Source organism: Bemisia tabaci, chromosome 1, assembly GCF_918797505.1.
Source record: "Bemisia tabaci chromosome 1, PGI_BMITA_v3".
NCBI lineage: Eukaryota > Metazoa > Arthropoda > Insecta > Hemiptera > Aleyrodidae > Bemisia > Bemisia tabaci.
The window spans coordinates 65,781,755-65,804,397 of record NC_092793.1 but is presented as its reverse complement, the minus strand read 5'-3'; the positions used below and the strand labels follow the sequence as shown (position 1 = coordinate 65,804,397).

General features: G+C 38.5%; 2 protein-coding genes across 4 annotated transcripts; one reads left to right on the top strand and one right to left on the bottom strand.

Annotated features, from left to right (window-relative positions):
• Nucleotides 1-71: 71 nt before the first annotated feature.
• Nucleotides 72-12,974, bottom strand: Fam92 (CBY1 interacting BAR domain containing protein Fam92). The gene is made up of 8 exons (XM_072305635.1): nt 12,402-12,974; nt 11,454-11,635; nt 9,594-9,695; nt 8,203-8,331; nt 7,817-7,997; nt 5,954-6,178; nt 5,147-5,338; nt 72-2,969 (listed from the first exon to the last, which is right to left on the bottom strand). Exons 2-8 carry the CDS (start codon nt 11,498-11,500, stop codon nt 2,679-2,681), a joined length of 1,167 nt encoding a protein of 388 aa, XP_072161736.1. The 5' UTR covers nt 11,501-11,635; nt 12,402-12,974; the 3' UTR covers nt 72-2,678.
• A 1,721-nt stretch (nt 12,975-14,695) lies between these two features.
• On the top strand, nt 14,696-21,590 carry LOC109034618 (uncharacterized). 3 transcript variants are annotated; one of them, XM_019047868.2, is made up of 8 exons: nt 14,696-14,880; nt 15,506-15,605; nt 16,792-16,957; nt 17,529-17,586; nt 18,087-18,282; nt 19,365-19,476; nt 19,904-20,043; nt 21,110-21,590. In XM_019047868.2, exons 1-8 carry the CDS (start codon nt 14,873-14,875, stop codon nt 21,263-21,265), a joined length of 936 nt encoding a protein of 311 aa, XP_018903413.2. In that variant the 5' UTR covers nt 14,696-14,872; the 3' UTR covers nt 21,266-21,590. The 3 variants fall into 3 exon arrangements, with proteins under 3 accessions (XP_018903413.2, XP_018903414.2, XP_072161731.1); XM_019047869.2 differs by lacking the exon at nt 14,696-14,880 and adding an exon at nt 15,125-15,264; XM_072305630.1 differs by lacking the exon at nt 14,696-14,880 and adding an exon at nt 15,148-15,179.
• The last annotated feature ends 1,053 nt before the right edge of the window (nt 21,591-22,643 follow it).

The window sequence follows — 22,643 nt, the reverse complement described above, 5'->3', positions numbered from 1 at the left end:
TTGTTGACACATTACTTTGAAATGGGTATGTGATCCTCATAATAAGATATTGAAATACCTACTCACTCTGGGCATGCACTAATGCTGCAAAAACACAATTTAAAAATTTCACTAAAGAAGAAATGTTCACATATCGTAAAGAAAATATTTCTCAAAGAAACTGGCTACTTAATATAAATTATCAAACCCCTCAAAACATACTGAAAATGATTTATTTTCAATGCCTAGGCACTGTAAATTGAATAATTAAAAATTGAGCATTCTAAAGCAGTGGATTTTATACCTAACTCATATTCAATTTTCATACAGGGAAGGGAAGAGTAGGTAATGTATGTACCTATGTGTAACTTGACTTTTCTCTAAAAAATGTAGAAACTCTGAGATAATTGCCGATCAGCCGCGTACTTGTTGCAACTGAGTTTGAATTTTTACCTAAAAGAAGGCATGAGTATTCCTACAGCATTTCATCACGGTCTTTCATGAAAAAGCCTCAAGGGATTTTACAAATTCTAGATTTTCCCTCTTTGTAGAGCATGGAGGGAAAAAAATCGAGTGTGAGATTTTTCTTTGAGATTCTCGTTTATTTCCATTATACACTGTGAAAATGAGCTGAAGAGGCAGTTGCGGAACTTCTTTAAAATAATCAATCTAAAAAAGAAAACCTCCCACTCTCCGATCAATAGATGCCTGGTTGAGCCAGTCAATGAGTATTTAACACTCATCTTGCATACCTACAGTATGATAGGTCTTCACCTCTATTAACCATATCTTATAGAGAAACGAGAAATGCTTGTCGGGCGAGGAAGGACTCAAGAATCACAGGATGCAAGAAACTACGACCACATGGTAAACTTATTGCTGTTTTATTGAAGTAGTGTGTATGTCTGCTCACTGACCGAAAAGGCCCCTCTTCCTCTTATTGATATTTATTGTAATAAAATTAAAATATGTCAGTTGCTTTTTTTTTACTTTTTTTTCTTGAGCCTATTTGTATCACACATAAAAAACGTTTTATAGTTCCATTGCCAACTTCATTTCTTGCCCAAATTTTGTAAGATTATTGCATTTTTATCACAGAGAAATAAAAGGAGGTGTTTGTATTTTGGGCATCTTGGACTTTTTTGATGACGTAGGTCGGTACGACGATTTCTATCATCGATTTTGTCGGAAATGGTGTAGTTTATGGAAAAAAGTCATTCAATATTAAGTGTTTGAAATTACATCATGAGTTGATTTAAGCAAAAAAATCGGACGTTATGGTCCATTTTGCATACTTCGAATTCCGGATTTTGCTGGAGTACCTGTGCCGACCTACGTCACGGGGTATAAAAACGAAAATGAAGGCCAACTTAACGTACCAACTCACCTGGTCAATTTCTGCAACGACTCAAGCAGGGCCGGATTTAGGTGGTCCGCGGCTCATGGTGGCAAATTCAGGGGGGCGGCAAATTTTGCAATTTTTTTAAACGTAGGTATAAAAAAATCAGATTCGGGAAAAAATTACAAACGAGAAGAGGCGACAAAATCTCTCATTTCCTGAGAATATAGTAATTTTTAATTTTGTTGTCTTCCGGTGATACAAGAAACAGCACCTTTAATTAGTCGAGTTATGAGAGAACCCAAACACACAATTTGGCCTGGAGCGGCGCGGCGCAGAGAGCAATGATGACGAGGACTCGAGATGAGAAGGAAAAGCCCTCAGTGCGGCGGTTGGCATGTAAAACATATTAGCGCCTACAAGACTACACGGATACTTCCCGCATTGCGTGAAACGCAGTGCGGTCGGCGTGAAACGCATAGCGCCTACAAGGGTGCATGAATACTTCACGCATTGCGTCAAACATATTGCGGTCAGCGGTCGGCGTGAAAACGCTTAAATTAGTGCCTACAAGACTGCATGAATACTTCAAGCATTGCGCCAAACACAGTGCAGTCAGCGCGGCGCGGCGGCGGTTGTTAAAATTATTAAACAACATTTATATTTGTTCTTTCATAATTTTTTCGTTCATTTCTTATAAATTGAAGGCCTTGACCACACAGAGATAGGTTTACGGGACTTGACTTTCGCGCAAAGTTCCGTGTTTTGCTAGTATTGTTGACAGGACTTTCGCAAAAAATGTGTCCGACACGAGTAAACGCGTCTTATATGCACCTCCTAGTCCTCTTCGGCACGTTCACTGGATGGTTTTTATTGATGTTTCAAAACGAAGGAGAAGGGGGCGACAAAATACAGGCGGCCCATGGCCGGCAAGTAGGTAAATCCGGCCCTGGTCTCAAGTCGCATACAATGAAGATGAATGCCAACTCAGCGTACTTAAGCGCGAAGCAACTATTCGAGCACCCGAGCGTGGCACAGCATCACTCAAATTGAAGGCGAACTTAACATATCAACTCGCGGATTCCCGATGTGACATAGCGACCTGTCATTCCGTGAAATGGGGAAAGAAAGTGTCCATTCCGCGGAATGGCCTAATCCGTAAACGGGGTGTAGCACTGTAACACTCATGAATAGTCGGCCAATTTACATCATGATATCATGCTCCTCGACTCTACAAGGGAATGATATAGGCATATTAAAATGCCTTTTAAACTGTCGAGAATAATTATGTTGGTTTTCATTTTTTGTCCTGTTCATTAGTCACCTTTAGAGGACTGTAACGTGTACCCGGTGGGTTAAATTAAAACGATGTACCACTGCCAGGATCTGAAGCACTTGTATATCGAACAGGGGATACGCTGGGCGATGATGAAGGTGATGGATTGGCGGAGACCGACTGACCAAGTGAGATACGTGGGGCTGCGATCGGAATGCTCAGAGCAACCCTTTCTTTTCCACCATCTTCCGATCTGCCATCCTCTTCCTCCTTCCTTTTGCCTTTCTCCGAGATCCGGTCCTCTTGCACCACATCATCGTTGCCCTCGTTTAAGCTCTCGTCCGATAATTTTTCTCCGGTTCCTGTCGAAAAAGTCTGTGGAAAAAAAAGACGGCAATTAATAATCATCATACATTTCCGGCTTCAAAAAGTTTGCTTACAAAAAAAAAAAAAAAAAAAAAAAAAAAAAAAAAAAAAAAAAAAAAACCATTTGAGGGTTTTGAAGCTTCCAGCCCACGCACGAAGTAGGGGCTTCCAAGAGGCTCATCAATGGAACTGTTGACTGTTGCCTTTCAAAGATCGTCAGGCCGAAGATCTTTGAAGGTGATCGATGTGTTTAGGACACATCACAGATGAGATCTTGGAATTTTCAAGGAATTTCATGCAGAAATTGTTGACAAATTGAAGAATTAGTGCCCGTTTGAGAGCTCCCGTTTAATCGTTGGTTGAACGCTTTAGGCACTTGAAGTAATGCGTCAGCTAGTATTCGTCATTTCCGGTTACATTAGCTGATCGCCGAGATCACTCTCTGATAGCGCGAAAATTACAACGTCAAGTCAATATTTACCGGCATGCAGTATTTGGCATTTCCGGGTTTTCCTTCAATAGTTGATCGCCGGAAACTTTCGCTCATTGCGCGCAAAAATATATAGGTACAGCGCCAAGTGAGTATTCACCGGTAATGCTGAATATTTCTGCTTAGTACTCAATCGACACTAACGAAACTTAGAGATTATGAAGAAAAGTTATACATTCGAATAACGCTGTCAGCCACATTTTGGGATGGGACATTTTTAGGCATTTTCGCACCTCTACTGTCGTGCTCAGGAAAAACGCCGTGTATGAACCTTCAGGCCTTGTCAAAGTTCCATTTATAAACCACGAATTTTCTGGTGAGCTTAGGAATATTCTTCGTCCAATTTTACCTAAAGTTCCTGAAAATTCCAAGGATAAATATTCATAACTTTCCCCAAAAATGCACATTTTATTGAAGGAAATCTGGCAACTCTCGAATGTTCATACGGCGTTTTTCCCTAGCACGGTAGTATAACGCCCCGGCTCCGGTTAGGCTGACAACGGGTTTTAAGATCGGGGAAAAAGCTCAGTCGATTTTCGAAAAGTCAAGTTTGAAGTGGGACACCAAAATGGCAGCGACCTCTCGGACTATTACAATTCGAATCCTCATCAAGTACAAGACTGCTGAGTTGCTCAGTTCTCTGCCTATAAATGCACGTTGACTGTGGATAATTAGCGACGGTATACCACCTGTGTAACAGTAGCCCTGGTAAAAATTGGCGATAGGAACTGCGTTTCAAAATACCATAGGAGTTCCAATAGCCGACTGGAGAGGGCGATAGAAAATCATACAGCTGGCTGTAGAAAGTGGAAAAATCATACGGCCGGGCTACACGAAGCGATACAAAATTATACAGCCGGGCTATAGTTCCTATCGCCGGACTTTACACGTTATCGCCTGGCTGTTGCTTTTTCGCCATCGGCTATAAAAGGCTGTAAGAAATTGAGTAGAAATTCTTGTGCTTTGTAAATCCTTAAGTTTGTACGGAATCACCTTAATATTTTCAAAACGCACATTATATTTTCCTTTACTATACATATTTTTTTTCATCAACCAAAATGAGAATAACCGATACGGAGTGTGCAAACATTTCGAAGTCATGAGTTGAAAAACGCTGACTCCGCAAGATTAAATATAAGAGGCTAACACAAAGCGGAGCGGCGGCGCAATGGCGCCTACAAACCTAACAGGGATACTTCACGCATTACGCAATGCGTGAAGTATCCCTGTTAGGTTTGCAGGCGCCAATGCGCGTTCTGCCCGCCCGCCGCGCCGCGCCGCAGCGTACCGCGGCGCTTGAAGCAACTATTTCACACCAGAGGTATTGCACAGTATCATACGAAATTGAAGGCGTTCCAACATCTTAGGAATGTCAGGCATCCTTCAAAAAAACGGAGCTTTCCTCGCAAATTAAATCAAGACACTGCGGCCCGAGAATAGAGCGGTAGTCCAAAAACTCACTAAGTCCTAGCATCCGTAATTAGTAACGTTTAGGTTTATCGCCACTTTATCGCCAGGCTGTTGCTTAATCGCCATCGGCTATAAAAGGCTATAAGAAATTGTGTTGCCGGCTATAGAAGCTATTGGAAATCTTACAGCCGGCTGTAAGTCTATGGTATTTTGGAACACAGATTCTACTGCCAATTTTTACCAGGGAGATGAGTATGGTTATAAAGCAACGATATATTAAACTCACCGCATCCTCTGGATTTAAATTTTCTTCCGAATGCGGAGACGTAGATGTTGATCTAGGTAATTCAATAGCCAATTCATTCACGAGACTCATGATCGAGCTTGTCTGGGAGATCGTCTTTGGTATCGGAAATCTACTCACAGTTGAATGACGCGCCGAAAAGTTTGGGTCCGCCCGCAGAACCGAGCTGAATTCCTGCAGAAAATTAAAGAGGCATGATGAGTAAGGGTTTGATAATCGCTAACAAACTTCATGAGGAACAAACAACAACATAGAGAAATATTTTTAGTTAGGAGTTATATTTCCAAAATTTCTCGATTTCTTTTTCATCATCTGCCAAAACTGGAAAATAAAATTAAAAAAAAAAAAAAAAAAAAAAAAAAAAAAAAAAAAAAAAAAAAGCCCCTAGGATACGGGAAGATAATTATGTTGAATTTTTACAATTGTCGGGATAAAAGTTGGCAACATAGATACGTGAAAACATGTGTCCTCGTGTTATTTCCGGTTCTTATAGGTTGCGGAACTTGAAGATATCAAGGAAAATATGATGAAAGTGTGAGGAGAGGAGTCCCTTGGGGCTTGATGGGCCTCAGCAGTAGACCCGGCCCTAAATTTTCCTTTTTTTGGTTTTTTTGTTTTTTTTTTTCTTTCTTCTATTATTATCAGTTGAATTTAATTTATTTCTGATCCGGTAGAATAATTGGGTACCCCACTTTGCCGGGCAGATTAATGTTGTTCTTTATTTTATGTTTTACTTTTTGAATAAAAATATCTTATCTTATCTAAAAAAAAAACCTGAATTGAGCTCACCTGAACGTCTAGTTCCTCGTCGATCATCGAGACGATATGGAAGCCCTTAGTGAGGAGCTCGAGTGCTTTGGAGTGGTACCTCATTTGAATTTTGAGAAATGACTGTAGTATGGATTTCAGATCCCTCACTTTCCGCAGCTCAAAACCCTCCATGAGATCCTCGGTGGATGCTGTGCACCGCTGCAGTTGACCTGTCACTTTCACCAGTTCAACCTCGGCATTTGACTGCAGTTATGCAGTCGTCAAGGAAACTACTCATCGAACAAGCGGTGAATTCATAGAGAAAAAAAGGAGGCATTTCGGGCATCTTGGCATTTTTTTGATGACGTAGGTCGGTACAGCGACGTTTATCATCGATTTTCTTGGAAATGGTGTAATTCATGGAAAAAATTCATTCTATAAAAAGTGCTTGAAATTATATCATGAGTTGATTTAAATAAAAAAAAATCGGACATTATGGTCCGTTGTTCATATTTCGAATTCCGGATTTCGCTGGCCAGGTTGTACCGACCTACGTCACAGGGTAAACAAACCTCAAGATGCAAACACCTCCTTTTTTTTCTCTATGCGGTGAATTTCATCAATTGAGCTCTTGCATGTGTCCCGGATTTGCAATACAAGTACTTTTTCCACGCCAGAATCACGATGGTTCCAGCGCTTTTCTGTGAAATCGACACCCAAGCTCAAAAAACGCGCTCAAAATTCACGCCGCAATAACCTGAGTGGCATTTTTCAACGGTAAAATCGCGAAATTTGGAAATTAAGTTCCGATTTTTTTTTACGATTTTTTGGCAATTAAATCACTGAAATCACCAAAATCTGAGCGATTATCCTCAATCTTGTCGAAATTTTTATCTCTGTGACGTCGCGTTGGATAAAATCGAAATTTTATCTCAACTTATCACGATTTTTCGTTCGATAAATCGCTGTCGATAAAATCGCGATTTTTTTGCAACTTTATGCGATGAAATCGCAATTTTGTATTCGATAATATTGCAATAAATCGACTTGGATTAAATGGTGATAGCTTTCCGATCAAATCGCAACTTACCGCAATCACTGCATGCTGCATGCTACTTGTGATGGGGGGTATCTTACATTATCCGCTCACCCTGCTATGTATTTTCACCCTATCTGTGCACGAAGAGTTTGACTGGATATAGAGGGGGACTCTCAACGTAGCGTCAGCTATCCCATTTATTACGGCCTGAATTTAAAGCGACTTTTTTGAGCCTGGGAGTTAATTGCAGAGAGAATCGGTATCGTGTTTCTCGCACGACCGAGGGTGTGTGCCTGTGCATGGAGGTTTGCCCCTAAGTTATAGAGTGGACCGGTGGTCCACCCCAGCAAATTTTGAACATTTAAAGCTAGAAAACTCACGTTTTGGCAATTCAAGCGCAAAATACTTGCTTGCAGGCCCAAGGAAAGGCTCAATAGATTAGGGTTTTTGTTGCAAAATTTATACAGAAAACGACAGCTGTTAGGGAAATCTAAAAAAATATGGCACGAATCGAATAAATATCGGGAAAAATTAAGATGTAGAAAAATAGTAAATTTGCAAATTTGTAAGTTTTGGAGGAGATAAATATTGTCAGAAGGTAATGAGAGGGGACGAAAGAAGGAAGCGAGATAAAAAAAACCCATCTTTGGGTTGACATCACGGCTCAAGTTTTCTTTTAGGGGCACCGGATGGGCCCCTTAGTGGGCCGGGCCCCGGTAACGTGGGTTCGGTGACCCCCTCCCCCTCTTCTTGACCGGATTACCGAAAAAACAAAACTACACAATTACTATTTTTTAAGTTATGGCCACCTCCGGTTTTTGCTGAAGCCTTGCATCAAGCAATTTTATGCAAATAAAGGATACGGTCTCTTGACGATTACGGTAACCTCTCTCTTTGATGCGATCAAGGTGTTTTCGCCTCATAAGTTGTTTATCCTTGAGCGAAATCAACTGTTTCAACTCCTCGCGAACTGGTTTAAATGCCTCATCGTAGGATGTGATTTCCTTGACCACCGCTGATTCAATCAAATGAGCCTCCTCATCCCTAGAAAGAAAAAATGAGAGGAAAATTATACTCAAATATTTTTCTAACGACGAACATTTTTGTACTGGCGCAGGAGGCTGATGAAACTCAACAGCGCCCTTACTTAAGCAGATGAATTCTGCGATAGGTAAATCAAACTTCTTAGCATCTCATTAGTGCCTTTAGGATTCTTGATCCGAACCTTGAGATCTACAATTTTACTCACCCATAGGTGCCGATCTGAATGAAGACATTAGCAAGATTTTTCAAGCCACTTTTCAGCGTGCTGTTATCAAATTCCGCCACTGAGTATGCGTGCATTGCCTTTGCAACAGAGTCTGTTTGGTCGCGAAGTCTGAAAAATGGAATGACAGCATTAACACAGCACAGTTCAAAAACCAATGTATCGTCGCTGATTTTTGACAAAAATAATATACCCCATGAGAGAATCCCTAAAAATCGTCAGCGGCATTTGCCTTTCGAGTTTTCTTCCGGCTTTTTCCTCTTTTCAATCTGTAAGATAGCGAGGGAGATTCAATGATTTTTTTTTTATATACTTTTGATGTCAGCAGGGCCGGATTAAGGGGGTGGCCACATGGGCCGCGGCCCATGGCGGCAAATCTAGATGGCGGCAAATTTAAATGTAGGTATAAAAAAAAAACGGATTTAGAAAAAATAAATTACAAACGAGAAAAGGCTACAAAATCTCTCATTTCCTGAGAGTATATAGTAATTTCTAATTTTGTCGTCTTTCAGTGATACAAGAGACAGCACCTTTAATTAGTCGAGTTAAGAGAGAAACCGAACACGCAATTTGGCCTGGAACGGCGCAACTTAGGGAGAAATGATGACGAGGACTTGAGATGAAAAAGAGAAGCCCTCGGCGCGGCAGTCGGCATGTAACACATATTAGCGCCTACAAGACTACACGAATACTTCACGCATTGCATCAAACACAGTGCGGTTATTGTGGTCAGCGTGAAACGGATATCGCCTACAAGACTGCACGAATAACAAGACTGCGTGAATACTTCACGCATTGCGCCAAACACGGTGCGGTCGGCGCGGCGCGGCGCGGCGGCGGGAGTTAAAATCATTAAACCAAATTTTGTGTTTGTTCTTTCATAATTTTTTCTTTCATTTCTTATGAATGGAGGGCCTTGTCCATTAGAGATAGGTTTACGAAACTTGACTTTCGCGCAAAATTCCGTGACCTTTTGCTAGTAGTGTTGACAGGGCTTTCCCAAAAAATGTGTTCAACACGAGTAAACGCGTCTTATTCACCCCTCCCCCGCTGGCACGTTCACTTGATGGTTTTTATTGATGTTTCTAAACGAACGAGAAGAGGCGGCAAAATACAGGCGGCCCATGGGCGGCAAGTAGGATAATCCGGCCCTGTTTGAGGTTTACCCCAATGTTTTGGCATCGCCGAATCCTCGTTTATGGAAGTCTCCTGATCGTCATTACCTAGACTCCGGGTCAGTGGCGAGGCATGAATCGACTATCGATAATTTTCCATTTCCCATTCCAGTGCCTGAAGTGGGCTTATTAAGTGCGACTATTCTCGACGAAGTCGAAACGTTTGTATTCAGTGAACATGAATAGCATTATAGTTACCTTGCTGCCATTTTGGCTGAGATGGCAAACGTTGATCCCAAATGCTGAAAATACTTTTCAACGGTAGCTAGCTTGTCTTGGATCAGCCTGATTTCTTGATTTCTGGAGTATGAACACAAGATAACTTTAGAAAGTTTTTAAACCAAAGATTTCATAGTATAAAAAAAATATATTTTAAACATCCCAAAAAAGTAAATAGTGATAGTGAGTCCATAGTCTATATACAGTGTTTCAGACCACCCGACCAGGCACCCACTTTTTCTCGTGGGTATAGGTCTACGAAGTCGGAGACCGCGGGTTGAATAGGAATTGAACCCCCAAGGAATACGATTTTGTGTCCCGAAACCCCCCCACCCCCCCTTGGGGGTAACTGGGGTCACGATGCTGAAAGCTACGGTTCCCGACCGAATTTTGTCGAATCGATCGCATCAGAAATGAAAAGTACGAAAATTTCACTGAATCGACCCCTAAAAATCCAAATCGACATCCAAGGCCCAAAATGACCCCCTTAAAGAGGGGTACAGTACCCCCCTCCAGAATTTCTCTTTCGTCTCAAAATTGGACGTAAATTCTCCAAAAAAGACGGTTTCCCAAAAAAAAAGATAATCGTCCTCGAGAAATCCAAAATTGTTCAATGGTCCCAAGACTCCCTCTACTCCTTGAGGTAAACGGGGCCCACTTTTTAAAAATCGGGCTCCCTTTCTGAATCGCAAATTGAGTGTCATCAAATTTGAGGAGTCAGAACACATTTACAACTCTTAAATGACTCTTAGAGTTCTAATTGACCCACCCTGAACGCAGAAAGTAACCCATCTGAGGAAGGCCTCGCCCCCGCCCAAAAATTTCTCAGGATTCCTCTTTGGTCGCAAAATTGACCGTTCGATTCTCCAGAAAAAACGTTTCCCATGTAATCGACCCGAGAATCTAAATTTCATTTCCTGACTCCGCGGGGTCGATTACATGGAAACCGTCTTTTTCTGAAATCGACCGTCAATTTTGCGACCAAAGAGTAATCCTGAAAATTTTTGGCGGGGCGAGGCCCCCTTCGCCTCAGTGGGTTACTTTCTGCCGTTCAGGGGTGTCAATTAGAACTCCTAAGGAGTCCTTAAGATGTAAATGTGTTTCTGCTCCTCAATTTGGATGCAATCAATTTGCGATTCAAAAGGACCCCGATTTTTTAAAAATTGGGCCCCCACTTTTATACCCTCCAAGGAGCTAGAGGAAAGCTTCGGGACCATGAAATTTGTATTTCTCGAGTCAGATTATCTGGGAACCGTCTTTTTTTCGGAGAAATTTTACGTCATTTTGAGACCAAGAAAATTTTGGAGGGGTACTGTCCCCCTCTTTAGGGGTCATTTTGGCCTTGAGGTCCATTTTGGATTTTAGGGGTCGATTCCACGTGAAATTTTCCGTACTTTTCAATTCTGATGCGATCGATCCGCAATGTCGGTCGGGAACCGTGACTTTCAGCATCGTGACCCCCTCGTTACCCCCCAAGGGGGGGTGGGGGGGGTTTCCGGGACCACAAAATTCGTATCCCTTGGGGTCAATTCCCTATTCAACCCCGCGTCTCCGACTTCGTCACCTATACCAACCGAGAAAAAGGCCTGTACGGTGGTCTGAAACACCCTGTATGTCTTGAAATGATTTACGGTAAAGTTTTTTCGAGGCCATCACTACTTTTTTATGCCTTTAAAAATGTCATAAAATTCCTCTTTTTTGCTACAAGCAAAGAGGCAATATCTTTATGTGCCCCCTTTGGAGGAAAAATAAAACATTATAATTTGAGAGGCTGCATGGAATTACGATTAAGTCGATGCGTCGATGTATGATTTGAGAGGCATTTCTGCGTGTACTTACAAAGGATCATTCTGGTAAAGAGTTGAAGATGATTTTGATAACTGCATGGTGAAGTGAACACAGGTCCAATTTTTTTAACGTAAAATTGTTCCAGAATATATGTGATTTTGAGTTATAATTTTGTACCCTTTCTTTGGGTAAAAGTGGATACTAATTCACCCGAGAGTAGTGTCCATTCACCTCTGAAAATAATAAAGACATCATTAGACATTGTTGATAAGACATTAACTTGTATTGGAACAATAATAATTAGACGTGTTGTAAAATTTCAGTTCTTTTATTGAAAAATATTTTTAGAACTTTACCAAGTGCTGAAAAGCTTCATAGAAGAAGAACAAAAACACCCCACTTAATTGCTCAATTTTTTTGGAAATATGGGGGAGTGAATTTAAGTATTTGGTAAACACCGATTTTTTTTTTTTTTTTACAATGTAGAGATTTTAGATCTCTCTCCTCGCATTATATGAAAAACTCAAAAGTGTTATCTTTTTAGCACTGTAAAGAGCTTTTGGGATCCAACTTTGAGGATATTTTTGATTTCGAATCCCCTTTCGAATAATTTCTGGCTGTGGGCTAGTGTAAAATAGGCACGCCTTTAACTTCCTTTGAATTAAAGCCGTACCTAAAATGTACATGGGCACACACAACTAATGTCACAAGGCTTGTATAAGAATAGGCGTAATTATTATTATTTTTTAAAAATAACAGTCAACTATAATGAGAAAAAGTTATCCTAGTACACGCAAAAGCACTACCATTGAGAGTGTCCATGATTTGGTATACCTACAAATGTGTATAAATTAAATGAAACACGAATGAAAGTTTTAAAAAGCCAAAATCAAAGATTGACATTTTTGACTTTAGCCCTTGATGTAATTATCGTTACGATCGTTTCTAGCGATACGGAAAAAAACGTTACGTTACGTTTGATACGTAAAAAAATCTTACCTCCTGACGAAAACCATTATGAAGGCGTAGATGGCCATGCTAGCGTTAGTAAGGTTTCAATGCTATTCACATTAATTTTTTTAAATATCCTAAGATTGTCACGTAAACATTTGTAAATTGACTGGTCGCACTGTTAACAAACGATTGTCAGAAAAATGAGTCCATTTTTTCACAATTTAAATCTTTACCGCACTGTAAGACAGTCAGTGTTTTGCTTTATTTGTCGCACATCGAACACACATAGCTGTAAAAATCCGGCTGCACGAAGACGACTCATGGATAAACTTTGAATAATTCTCTACTACGAATCGGTAAATAATTATGAAAATACTTAGAATTTTAAATGCGGAGGGGTAACCTCGGGAACAAAACTCGACGCAGGCAACTACAAAGTAAAACAATTCGCAAGGATATCAAACAGATTCAAATAAACTCCACCCCTACAAACAGATGAAATCACAACGGAATTATTGTTGCAAAAGAGAAGTTTAAAACATTGCATATGATTGCTTCTGTGTTTTTTTTGAAGAGTTTGTCTGCCATGTGGCGTATATTTATTTTCACTCAGCTGTATGGTTGCCATGGTGCCGCATGCAGCAACACCACTATTCATAAGCAACGAATACACCAGGAGGATTGTATTATACGTCAATAGACCGTATTCGATAACGGTTCGATGTATCGTTTGGTTCAAAACAATAGAACATAACCTCAAACCAAACTGTAAGGATTTTTATTGGAAAAGCTGAAAATGAGAAATTTCCTGACAATTTCACTTTGCATTGGCATTTGGTACTCAAAAGAATAAAAAATCTGTTTCAAAAGATCCGTTCTCTCAGATTTCTGAATTTACTTTTGAGGCTGTGTTTATGTTTTGAACCAATCGATATCGATACAATCTCACCCGTTTGATGTATCGAATACGATCTATGGCCAGGAAGTGCTAGTACAAGACCACATCTGCGGCTTAGCGAGTACTCGTGTCTACCAAATGGACCTTTTCCATTTGGAGGTAGAATTATTAGGCAGAAAGTTAGCAATGTAATCAACGTGGGTTACAATTCAGTAAACTGAAAATCTCCAAACAAAGGGAAAAAGCTCACTCGAGCACAATTTTCCCTCTAAGAGATATGCTGTTTAGTGCAACACTGCGGTTACGACCACGGGCGAAACTAGGAATTTTCTGTGAGGGGGGGGGGGGGGGCACGGGGATATAGAACTTGGGCCAAGGGGGGTCTGAGTGGACTACCTCAGCTGTAGAGTTCGGGGGGCCTCCCCCGAAATTCTTTCAAAATTTTAACGTCTGGAGAGCAATTTTTAAGCCATTCGCAATGACAAATTAAATGGAATTAAATATTACAGATGACAGCAATTTTGCAGACTTGTTTTAAAAATATTATATTTTACTGTGGATTTTAGTTCATTCAAAATATAACACTGTTGGGTTTTAATACATTCCCTATGCCTTTTACCTCAACACTAATTAGTAGCTTGGGTCCTTGACATTTTTTGGAAGGGGCCGAGCAGAATTGTAGGGAGAGCCGGCCCCCTCCCACCTCCCCTCCTATTTCCACCCATGGTCACGACCATTCAGGAGGGCAATTTTGCAGACGCGTGGAACTAAACTTTCTGGCTCATACACAAAAGGACCTATCTGCAAAGGAAAAGTAACACCACTTTCTAAATTGGGCCAAAATTGCAGTTCCTAATTGCAAATTGTAGCCTAAGGGACGCTGTGCGACATAGCACATTGCGAGTTTACGCCTCGAGCCATCGCGCCTTCAATTTTGCAGATGCGACACGGACATCCATCAAGTACGAATAGTTGTATCTCTGCGCCGTCACCAACGCGTGTCCTTCCTCTTGCTCCACTTCCATGTTGGGTTATTTCCGTTTGTCCTTTTTGGTGGTTTTTCCTTTTTGAAGGGCTGCAGGAGGAGCACAGCCAAAGATAAGAGAGATGTAATCTGGCCTCGTTTTTTTATACCTACCTATTTGTAAATTTTTAATAAAAATGTTGATTTTTCCATCTTCCAACTGCTGAAATTTTTATGAAAACCATGAATATTTGTTTGTGATGGACAGCTAGATATATTTTGTGACGATACCTTCAGAGAATGACATTATTTCATTGCAACTAGGTATGTACTTTACAATGTAAAGTTTACGTAAGTAATACCCTGACCTGTTCCGTGCAGCACCGAGCACCATTTCAAGGTTTCGGTGGGGAATTCTCATGCCGACCAGTGGGAATTTCTGTCTTTTCAGTGTGCAAGCTTGCCCAGAAAGTGAGGTTATGTTTGCTTCCGTCTGTCTGTAGTGTTTTTTATTACTGTGTTTTTCTAGTTTAAGTTTTTTACTAGATTAATTCTATTTTTACATGTAATGAGTTGCTTGTTCATATTATGTGAACAACGCATTTTCAGAAAATCTAATGGACGAGGATCTTTCATCAAGCATCAATTTCTCCAATGAATAAGTAAGTCCACTCCTACATCATCTGAACACTCCCAACTAGGAAGTTGAGACTTGAAACCACTGAAACCTGCATAATGCCTACTTACAGAGATGAAATTTTCTGAGCCCTTATCAATTAATCGCTATCTCAACGAGTTTACGCAGTTGGATGCCCACGCCCTGAATTGAATTCTTTCTCTAGTGCTTATATCTTCAGACCTCATCGTCAGACTGTAATTCATAAGTACCTTAGTACAAAATCTTTTGTTTGTATATCTTCGCCGCAACCTAGGTTTAATAATCTATGGAGAATTCTCCATGGTGTTTTCTCTTTTTAATATTTGTTTGGGCCCGTACTTGTTTTGTTCAAAGTTCAAAGTCCTCTTGGTGAAATTTTCCGGAGATGGTAATTAATATCTTGGCAATCAATGTATAAGTACAGGGTCACTTACGCTCATTTGATTTAAATGATGTACTGCTGATTATTCCTGTTTAAGACGTTTCAGCAGCTCTTTTGTCCAGGAAGCTTACAAATTGTCTTCAAGATTTTATTCATTAGACCCTGTGAAAGACATCACCTCTGTGCATAATTTTTATTATTTCATAATGTTCTTCTGTCTTGACTGCTTTGCGTCTCTTGTTTTCAGCGAATTAAAAGAAAATATTCACAGCAATGAAGAGACATCGTCTGAAATGGGTTATGTTTACCAACAGTCGGTTGGCATTACCGTGAAAATAGGTTCACCAGTAAGTTATTAATAATTTTTAAAATTGGTCTCAAAGAAGTAGAAACTAGACTCGTTTAAGTTCTATAATTCTTACATACTGCTCTGAAGTTAGGACTGATCAATGAATTCACTCTCTTTTCCTGTAAAGTTCTCATGTGCTCACTTGTTCCCTTCAAATCTTTGTCTTTTTTCTGGTTTGACCGGATTTAAGTATACCTAATTTCTGAAATTACTAGTCAAGGCCAAACAATGGGTTGAGTTTTGACTCATTATGTTCAGTGAACAGTTATGATAACCATTGACTCAATTCTTTGAGTTGGCTGATTCTGTCAGTTGGCTCAATATACGAGAATGTAATGACCTTGAGTTTAAGTACAAGTAATCGCTGGATTCGCCAGTATAATAATAATCGTACAGTTACTTACAAGCATTCTGGCTTTCTGTGTTATTGAAATTCATGACATTTGTGCCACAAATTTCAATAACAAAGAAAGCCAGAATGCTCGTGAGTAACTGTATGTTTAATTATAAGCTTGCTTTTAATATCAAATGGTTAAGTATGGAAGTTACTAGTGTTGCAACACAGTAAAGTAGCATATATCAGTTTTCTGCATCAGTAGCATTGAAAAAGGTTATGACATTGATACTGTTCCAAGGTGATACAGCAGAGAAGCCTTGTCGCAACGTTACTTCTATTACCTATTGCCCATGGCTATAAAAGATGGGAAATTGATCAGGATAGAGTAAAATACATAAAAAATGTTTAATTTGAGCAGCATTGCGCAAATTTTTACTAAAAAACATCAGCTAATGCCCACTTTAATGAAATAAATAATTATTCTGCAGCGGAATAACAGAAGAGATTCTCTTGAAAATATAAGAAGCCAAGAAGAAGAAAGAAATTTAATCCACAGATCATGTGTGCTCCAGTAGAATTTTATGATTAGTACTGGCTCCTTTATTAAAATCTGCTCATAAATTACACACTCAGACCTGATGTGTTTTTTGTTTTGTTTTGTTTCTTGTTTTTTGTTTTTTTTTTGTAAAAATTACTACCTATTTCAAGCACTATGGACAAAAATAAATTTTCTGACTCGAACTTCGGAAGTTGAAAAAAGGGTTTTGTTGAGAATGGTGCCGATATAAAGCTGCCATCCCTGTAGAATTATACTGGTTTAAATAAGTGCTTTAATCGCTTGTTTCAGAAAAATCACTCTCTGCCCCTGACTGATGGTTATGCTCTTCCTTGGATGACAGATGAGCGAGCCTCTCTCATTGTTGTGCTGATTGTTGCTGCTATTATTACTATCCTTCTCCTTCTGTTCATTCTAATTTGGAAGTGGATCCTTTACATTAAAAATAAAAATAATGGTGAGTGCCTAGGTTTACTTATCTTAAACAGAGTGGTAGAACAGTTCTGGACCCAAATTATTCTTCAGGGGAATCAAAGACAGAAAAATAAAAAATTACAGGTGAAGTTGCAAAATGCATTCTAATGGGTTTCTAAGTAAAACTGAGGAAGAATAATGTTCAGCTCAAGCAGGTGGATTTTGTCTAACTGAGATTAACTGATAACTGGAAGGCTCATTCGGGTATTTTTTGGCCTTTTAGCAGCATTTCATAAAATCATAGACAGCACTTATTTACCGTCATGGATATGACACGAGGCACAGTACTAAAGTGCTATCCTTGCATTATCTGTGTCAGGTATCTGTCCAAAGAATTTACCGCCTTGCAGTTGGTGCTGGGAAGACATCAGACGCAACGGTCAGCTCTGGAACAGAAGATTCATTTATCTTTACAGTCACAGTATTACCAGAGCCTAATTATTCCTTGCCCCTGAATGTCTCTTGTTTTCTTAGGACTCTTAAAAGTTCTCTTTTTTTGTTCTGTGTCAATAGTTTTACTTTAATTTTTTTTTCTTTCAATTTTTTTGTTGCAGAAAACAGTAATGTCGAAGCAGTCAATGCATCCAGATTTGTAATTCCAAACATCCCAAGGTGAGCTAAATTTTTCATGATTTCATTCTGACCATTCTTTCATTGAGTTGCTTTCAGCTAATATTTGAATGTATCTTGAATGAATTTTAAAGTACCAAAAACTCCAGTAGCAGATCACTTGTCCCAGTAGACTATCTAAATGTGATTCTTAGCTTTACAATGTTAAATACTGATCTGATATGTGTATTGGTCAATCTAAGAGGGATTTCATGTCTCAGTCGGAAAATAAATTTTCAATTTTTGAAATTTTCCTCTGTAATTGATGTACCTTTGTACTCGAGAGTGAAAAAGAAAATAGTGTGCAAATGAAGTCTCTCTTGCACAAACTTAAGTTTTCGTATAATTTTTCCAAATTCTCAGTCCAGTCTAACATTTCACATTGTTCAATACTGCAGGGGAAACCTGTCACAGCCTCCTTACAATTTTTTACCACTATATTCTCCTTCATTGTCCTAAATATTTTGAGAGTTCGTGTAATTAAGTCAGAATTCTGTCCACAGTCACTCTGTATTCTTGGATCCGAAGACGGGCCAATTTGTTTATGACAGTCGCGTCCAACCTCCTCCCGCAGAGCCTGCAAATCAAACAAGACATTGGTACTACCAGAATCATCTTGTTGCCCCACAAAATCTGGGAAATCCGTCAAATCCTGCTCCTCACTCTATCAGCATTCCTCCAAATCAACTTTTGTGTCTGGTAAGTAGAGGAAAAACTTGATCCAAGTTTTCATTGAGAGGTACAATTCAAAATTTTTACAATGTATTTTTAGAAGATACCAAGTAAAATCTATGAGGGTCCCCTCAGACATCACAATAAGTAGTAGTCACAATGAATGCAAATTCTTTAAGATTTCAATTCTTTTTTTGTACCATTCACCTATCAGATCAAGAGGAAGAGCTTTCCAAAAAAAGCTGAAAGTCTAGTTCCAGAGAAATGCATCTACATCAAGTGTTCAAACGCTTTTCATTGCTTTCTGATTTTGAAAGGTACTTCATATTGGTGATTCATTGGCTAGGTTGATGCTTGCACATTTGGAAATTAAACATTGTTTTAGGAACATTCAGAAAAAATCGAAATGTTGTAGAATGTCAATGAAGGAATTTTTCACACTTCTGGTTTTTGACGTCTCTTCCAGAAGTCAATCAGTCATAAGTTTGAGCAAAAAATTCTGAAATTTTATGATATAAACAAGATATTAAAGAAAACACAAATTTAGTAATTTTGCTTGAGTACAAGAAAGAGAATGAATTAAAAATTAATAATGTTTCTCTGGTACTTGTCAGGAGGAAAAAGATGTTCGAATTTTTTTAAGTTGTTGCAAAAATATTGGAAAAGAATTATTCCTCTAACATGATATGACCTTACTGCTGATGAGCTTATCAACTAAAAAAAAGCCTTGTCTTTCACAGCAATCATTAGCAAAGTAAACTGTAAATTAAATATATTATTACAGGCAATAATGAAACTGTTGAAGCTACATGGTAAAATAGTGCTGTGTCCACACTTTTTTGCAGAGAAAGCAAGGTCAAATAATTTCAATTATAGTCAAAAAATGAACCAAAAGAGGTAAAGATAATCCCATTAGTCAAACTGATGGAGATCAAGATAATAGATAAACCACTCTGTTATGAACTTAAAATTCTCATTTATTTTGGTAAAGTGACAAAAATTTCTCTTTTTAAAATGTATTTCTGGGAACTGAGGTCTCCTTTACCCCTTTAGTGCACGTTCTAAAGTGGATTTACAACAACTAACTCTCCCTTCTTGTTTTCTCATAGAAAGTAGCCGAAGAAGAACAATCGAAAACAATTGAGCCTGAAGAAACACCATCCAGCTCTTTACCTCCACAGATTTCTGAATTCAACCCAAAGTGTGCCTCCAGCGCTACCAGTAAGTCTCCTTACTTTTTTCAATGGTAAAGCATCCAATCGATAACTAGTTTATGCAAATTGGAATCAAACTTGCCCCATATTCAGCAAACAACATTCATGCGAATATCTTAATGGTACAATTTTCATCATGAATCATATCATTTCCTTTATCTTATTTATTACATGAGCATGGCACAATTCTTAACTGTTTGCAAGGGAAATCACCTCTTCCTGATTTGCTGCCAGGTTCATGTTATTCACTACCTTTTGCTTTTTTTGATTTACTCTTTCAAGGTGCTAGGTTGCAAACCGGAAGGAACAGCCAGAGTTGAGATTGTTGAGTTGTTTGTGTTTGTTTTGTGTTTACCATTAGCTTTTTTCATCTGGATTCTTCAGTTACATTTTGCAGCCTCTTGATAGTTGATTGTTTTGTTTGAATCTTTCAGTTTTGGAGGACGATCGAGGTTTGTGGAACATACCTGAAGATGCCTCATCAACGTTGAAAACGAGGAGTTTGCCAGCTTGTGTTCGATCAAAGCTAAAGCAATCAGCATCTGCAGATAATTCTAATGATTTATATTCCAAAGTAAGTTTTTGTGAAGTACTTATCTCTTAATGGATGGGCCAGATTTTCTTTCAAGGAATATAAAATCTCACTTTGTGCTCTCCAAAGTTTTGATTTAGCCTCTTCTATGTGGAGTGTGGCTGGGTGAGGATCAATCTTGAGAAGCATAAGTGAATAATGACTTCAGCCGCCCTCTTACAAATGTTTTCTAACAAAGATGTGAGACTTTTACCACATATATGTGGATGTTGCGCAGCATGCTTCTTTCATTTGTATGAATTTTGTCTGTTGGGTACATGAATTTATATTTATTAAGGTTTTGATAATTTAAGAAAAATAGTAAAGTAACCCTCAGACACTTGGAAGTGATCAAGGTTTGGTGGCTAGTTTACTATTTTTCTTATATTATTGTCTTGTTTAGAAATGCTGAAAAATTCAGTTTTCAGTCCTGCTTTCTGCAAGACTGGTGCATAGAGAGCTTGATTGTAAAAGCTCATCCTGCTCAGGAATCCATCAGGAATCAATAAATATCAAAATTTAGCAGTCGCTAAATTCTTGGTATTCTGTGCATAGTCCTTTGCAAACATAGTATTTAATTAAAAGTATTGCAGTCCATTTGAGTGTTAGTCTTCGAGCATGCACAAACTGTAAAAATAACTGAATCTTTTTTCTTTTTTTTTTATCAATAATTCTAAAATTGATTGTTTAATTATGATTCCTGCTCTAAAGCAGAATTGAAAGTGATCATCAGGTGCGAGGGGTCTCTCCTCTTTACTTTAAGGCACACCAATTAAATTAATAGCTGTCTAATTATTTTAGACTCTCATCTCTGTTATCATTGGTCAACAAGCTACCACAACTTAGGACAGCTGGAGAATTTATCAATTTCGCTAACATCGGTGGTAATATAACTCTATGTGACAAGTTTCAATTGTTGAATATTTTTTGGAAGAATATCTTAGAGAGTAGCTCTTCATTTCAGTTCTTGCAATGTCCCAAATTTATTGTGTTATTAACCTACCTGCACCACCGTCATTGTTAGAGTCAAAATCCAACATAATCAAAAACTGTTTCTTTGTTTTTGCAGGTCAATTTCAGTAAAAAGCGTAAGAATCGTATGCGAAATGATGAAGCTGCTATCATAGCGATCAGCAAGTCTCGAAGTCAGTACCTTCACAGAGATACAGATTCTCTCGTCGATAATGAAGCCATTATTGTCTACGATGAAAGAACTGCCCTCTGAATCAAAAGACTTTCTACAGCATATTTTTTGTACTCTCTTTTTTTTTCTTCTTAAACCTCTACTTTGTGTAATGTGTATTTTCGACTGTGCTTTTGTGTTTTTTGCTCCAAAGTACTGTGATTTTTGAGTAAAAATGATCCATTTTTTTACCAATGCATATCCGTGTATGCTCTTGTATATAGGTGAATTCACTCGTGTGTTAATAGTTGTTTATTTTTGTATTTGTTGTTTTATAACATGATCAATGTTGGTAAAACATTTCCATGCAGCAATATGATCTGAAGTCCCTGTTTTGATCATTTAATAAAAAAAATATGAACGATAATACTTGATTTCTCCAACTCTTCCTCACATCACTCATCGTCAGCCATCATATTTTAATTGTAATGTATTTGTCTCGCTACATATGGATTTTTCCTTTCTTTTTTCTCCATTGCTTGGAATACGGGATAGGCTATAGCTACCATAAGTTATTAAGTAATTTACATGTTGCAATCAAGTATGAGACATTTTGAAAGAATACTCGGCACTTCCTATCTGTTCCTTGTCATTTCAAGAAGGTATTGTCTTTGCTGCAAATATTCCAGTATCTATTATGTTTGTTGAAAGTTCTCATGATTTTTCTGACTTCAAAACAAAAATTGAAAAAAGTGAAGGGACAGAAAATATTTAGAGAGCCCCTTATTTTGTGTAATTTTTCGCACTATAATTCAAATTTAGTTTAATTGAATTCGCATAGAAATTGTGATGAATATTCTTTTGTATGACAGCAGCCCCACTAAATGTGTCAAAAACTTAGCATAATTTGAATTATGCATGCAGACCAACTTCATTAAAGCTCTGTGTGTACACTTTCACTGATCCAAGAAATCAGTGAGAAATCATGCAGCAACCATTCATGGCCTGCAGCATATTTCGCAAATTTATAAACCCTGTATCTTTGACCTGCTGTCAGATGTCATATCCAATTTTTCTACCCATGTAGATTTTTTGCTAAGTACGGCAAGATCGAGAATAACTGAATTCTTCCGAAATCTCCAATTATGTTTCTTGACTCTAAACTACAAATAGGGGAAGGTGAGCAACCAATGAATATATTCTTATTAGTTAGGTACTTTGTGCAGAACTTCTGCTTCAGCCTGATTAACTACGTTCATCCCTAGTAGCCAAAATAGGATTATCGAATAGGTATCGGCCGGATAGGCTATTTTATAGCTATTTATTTTGTTATTTTATACGGTATCGTACAAATAGCATATTTTATAGCTATTTCATAGATATTCCATGCGCATTTATCTTGGTTTAAAATTTCCGTTTGAGAATATGTATTTTATAGCAATTTAATACGTTTTTTTCTTCTTTCAAGCCACTCATCCTG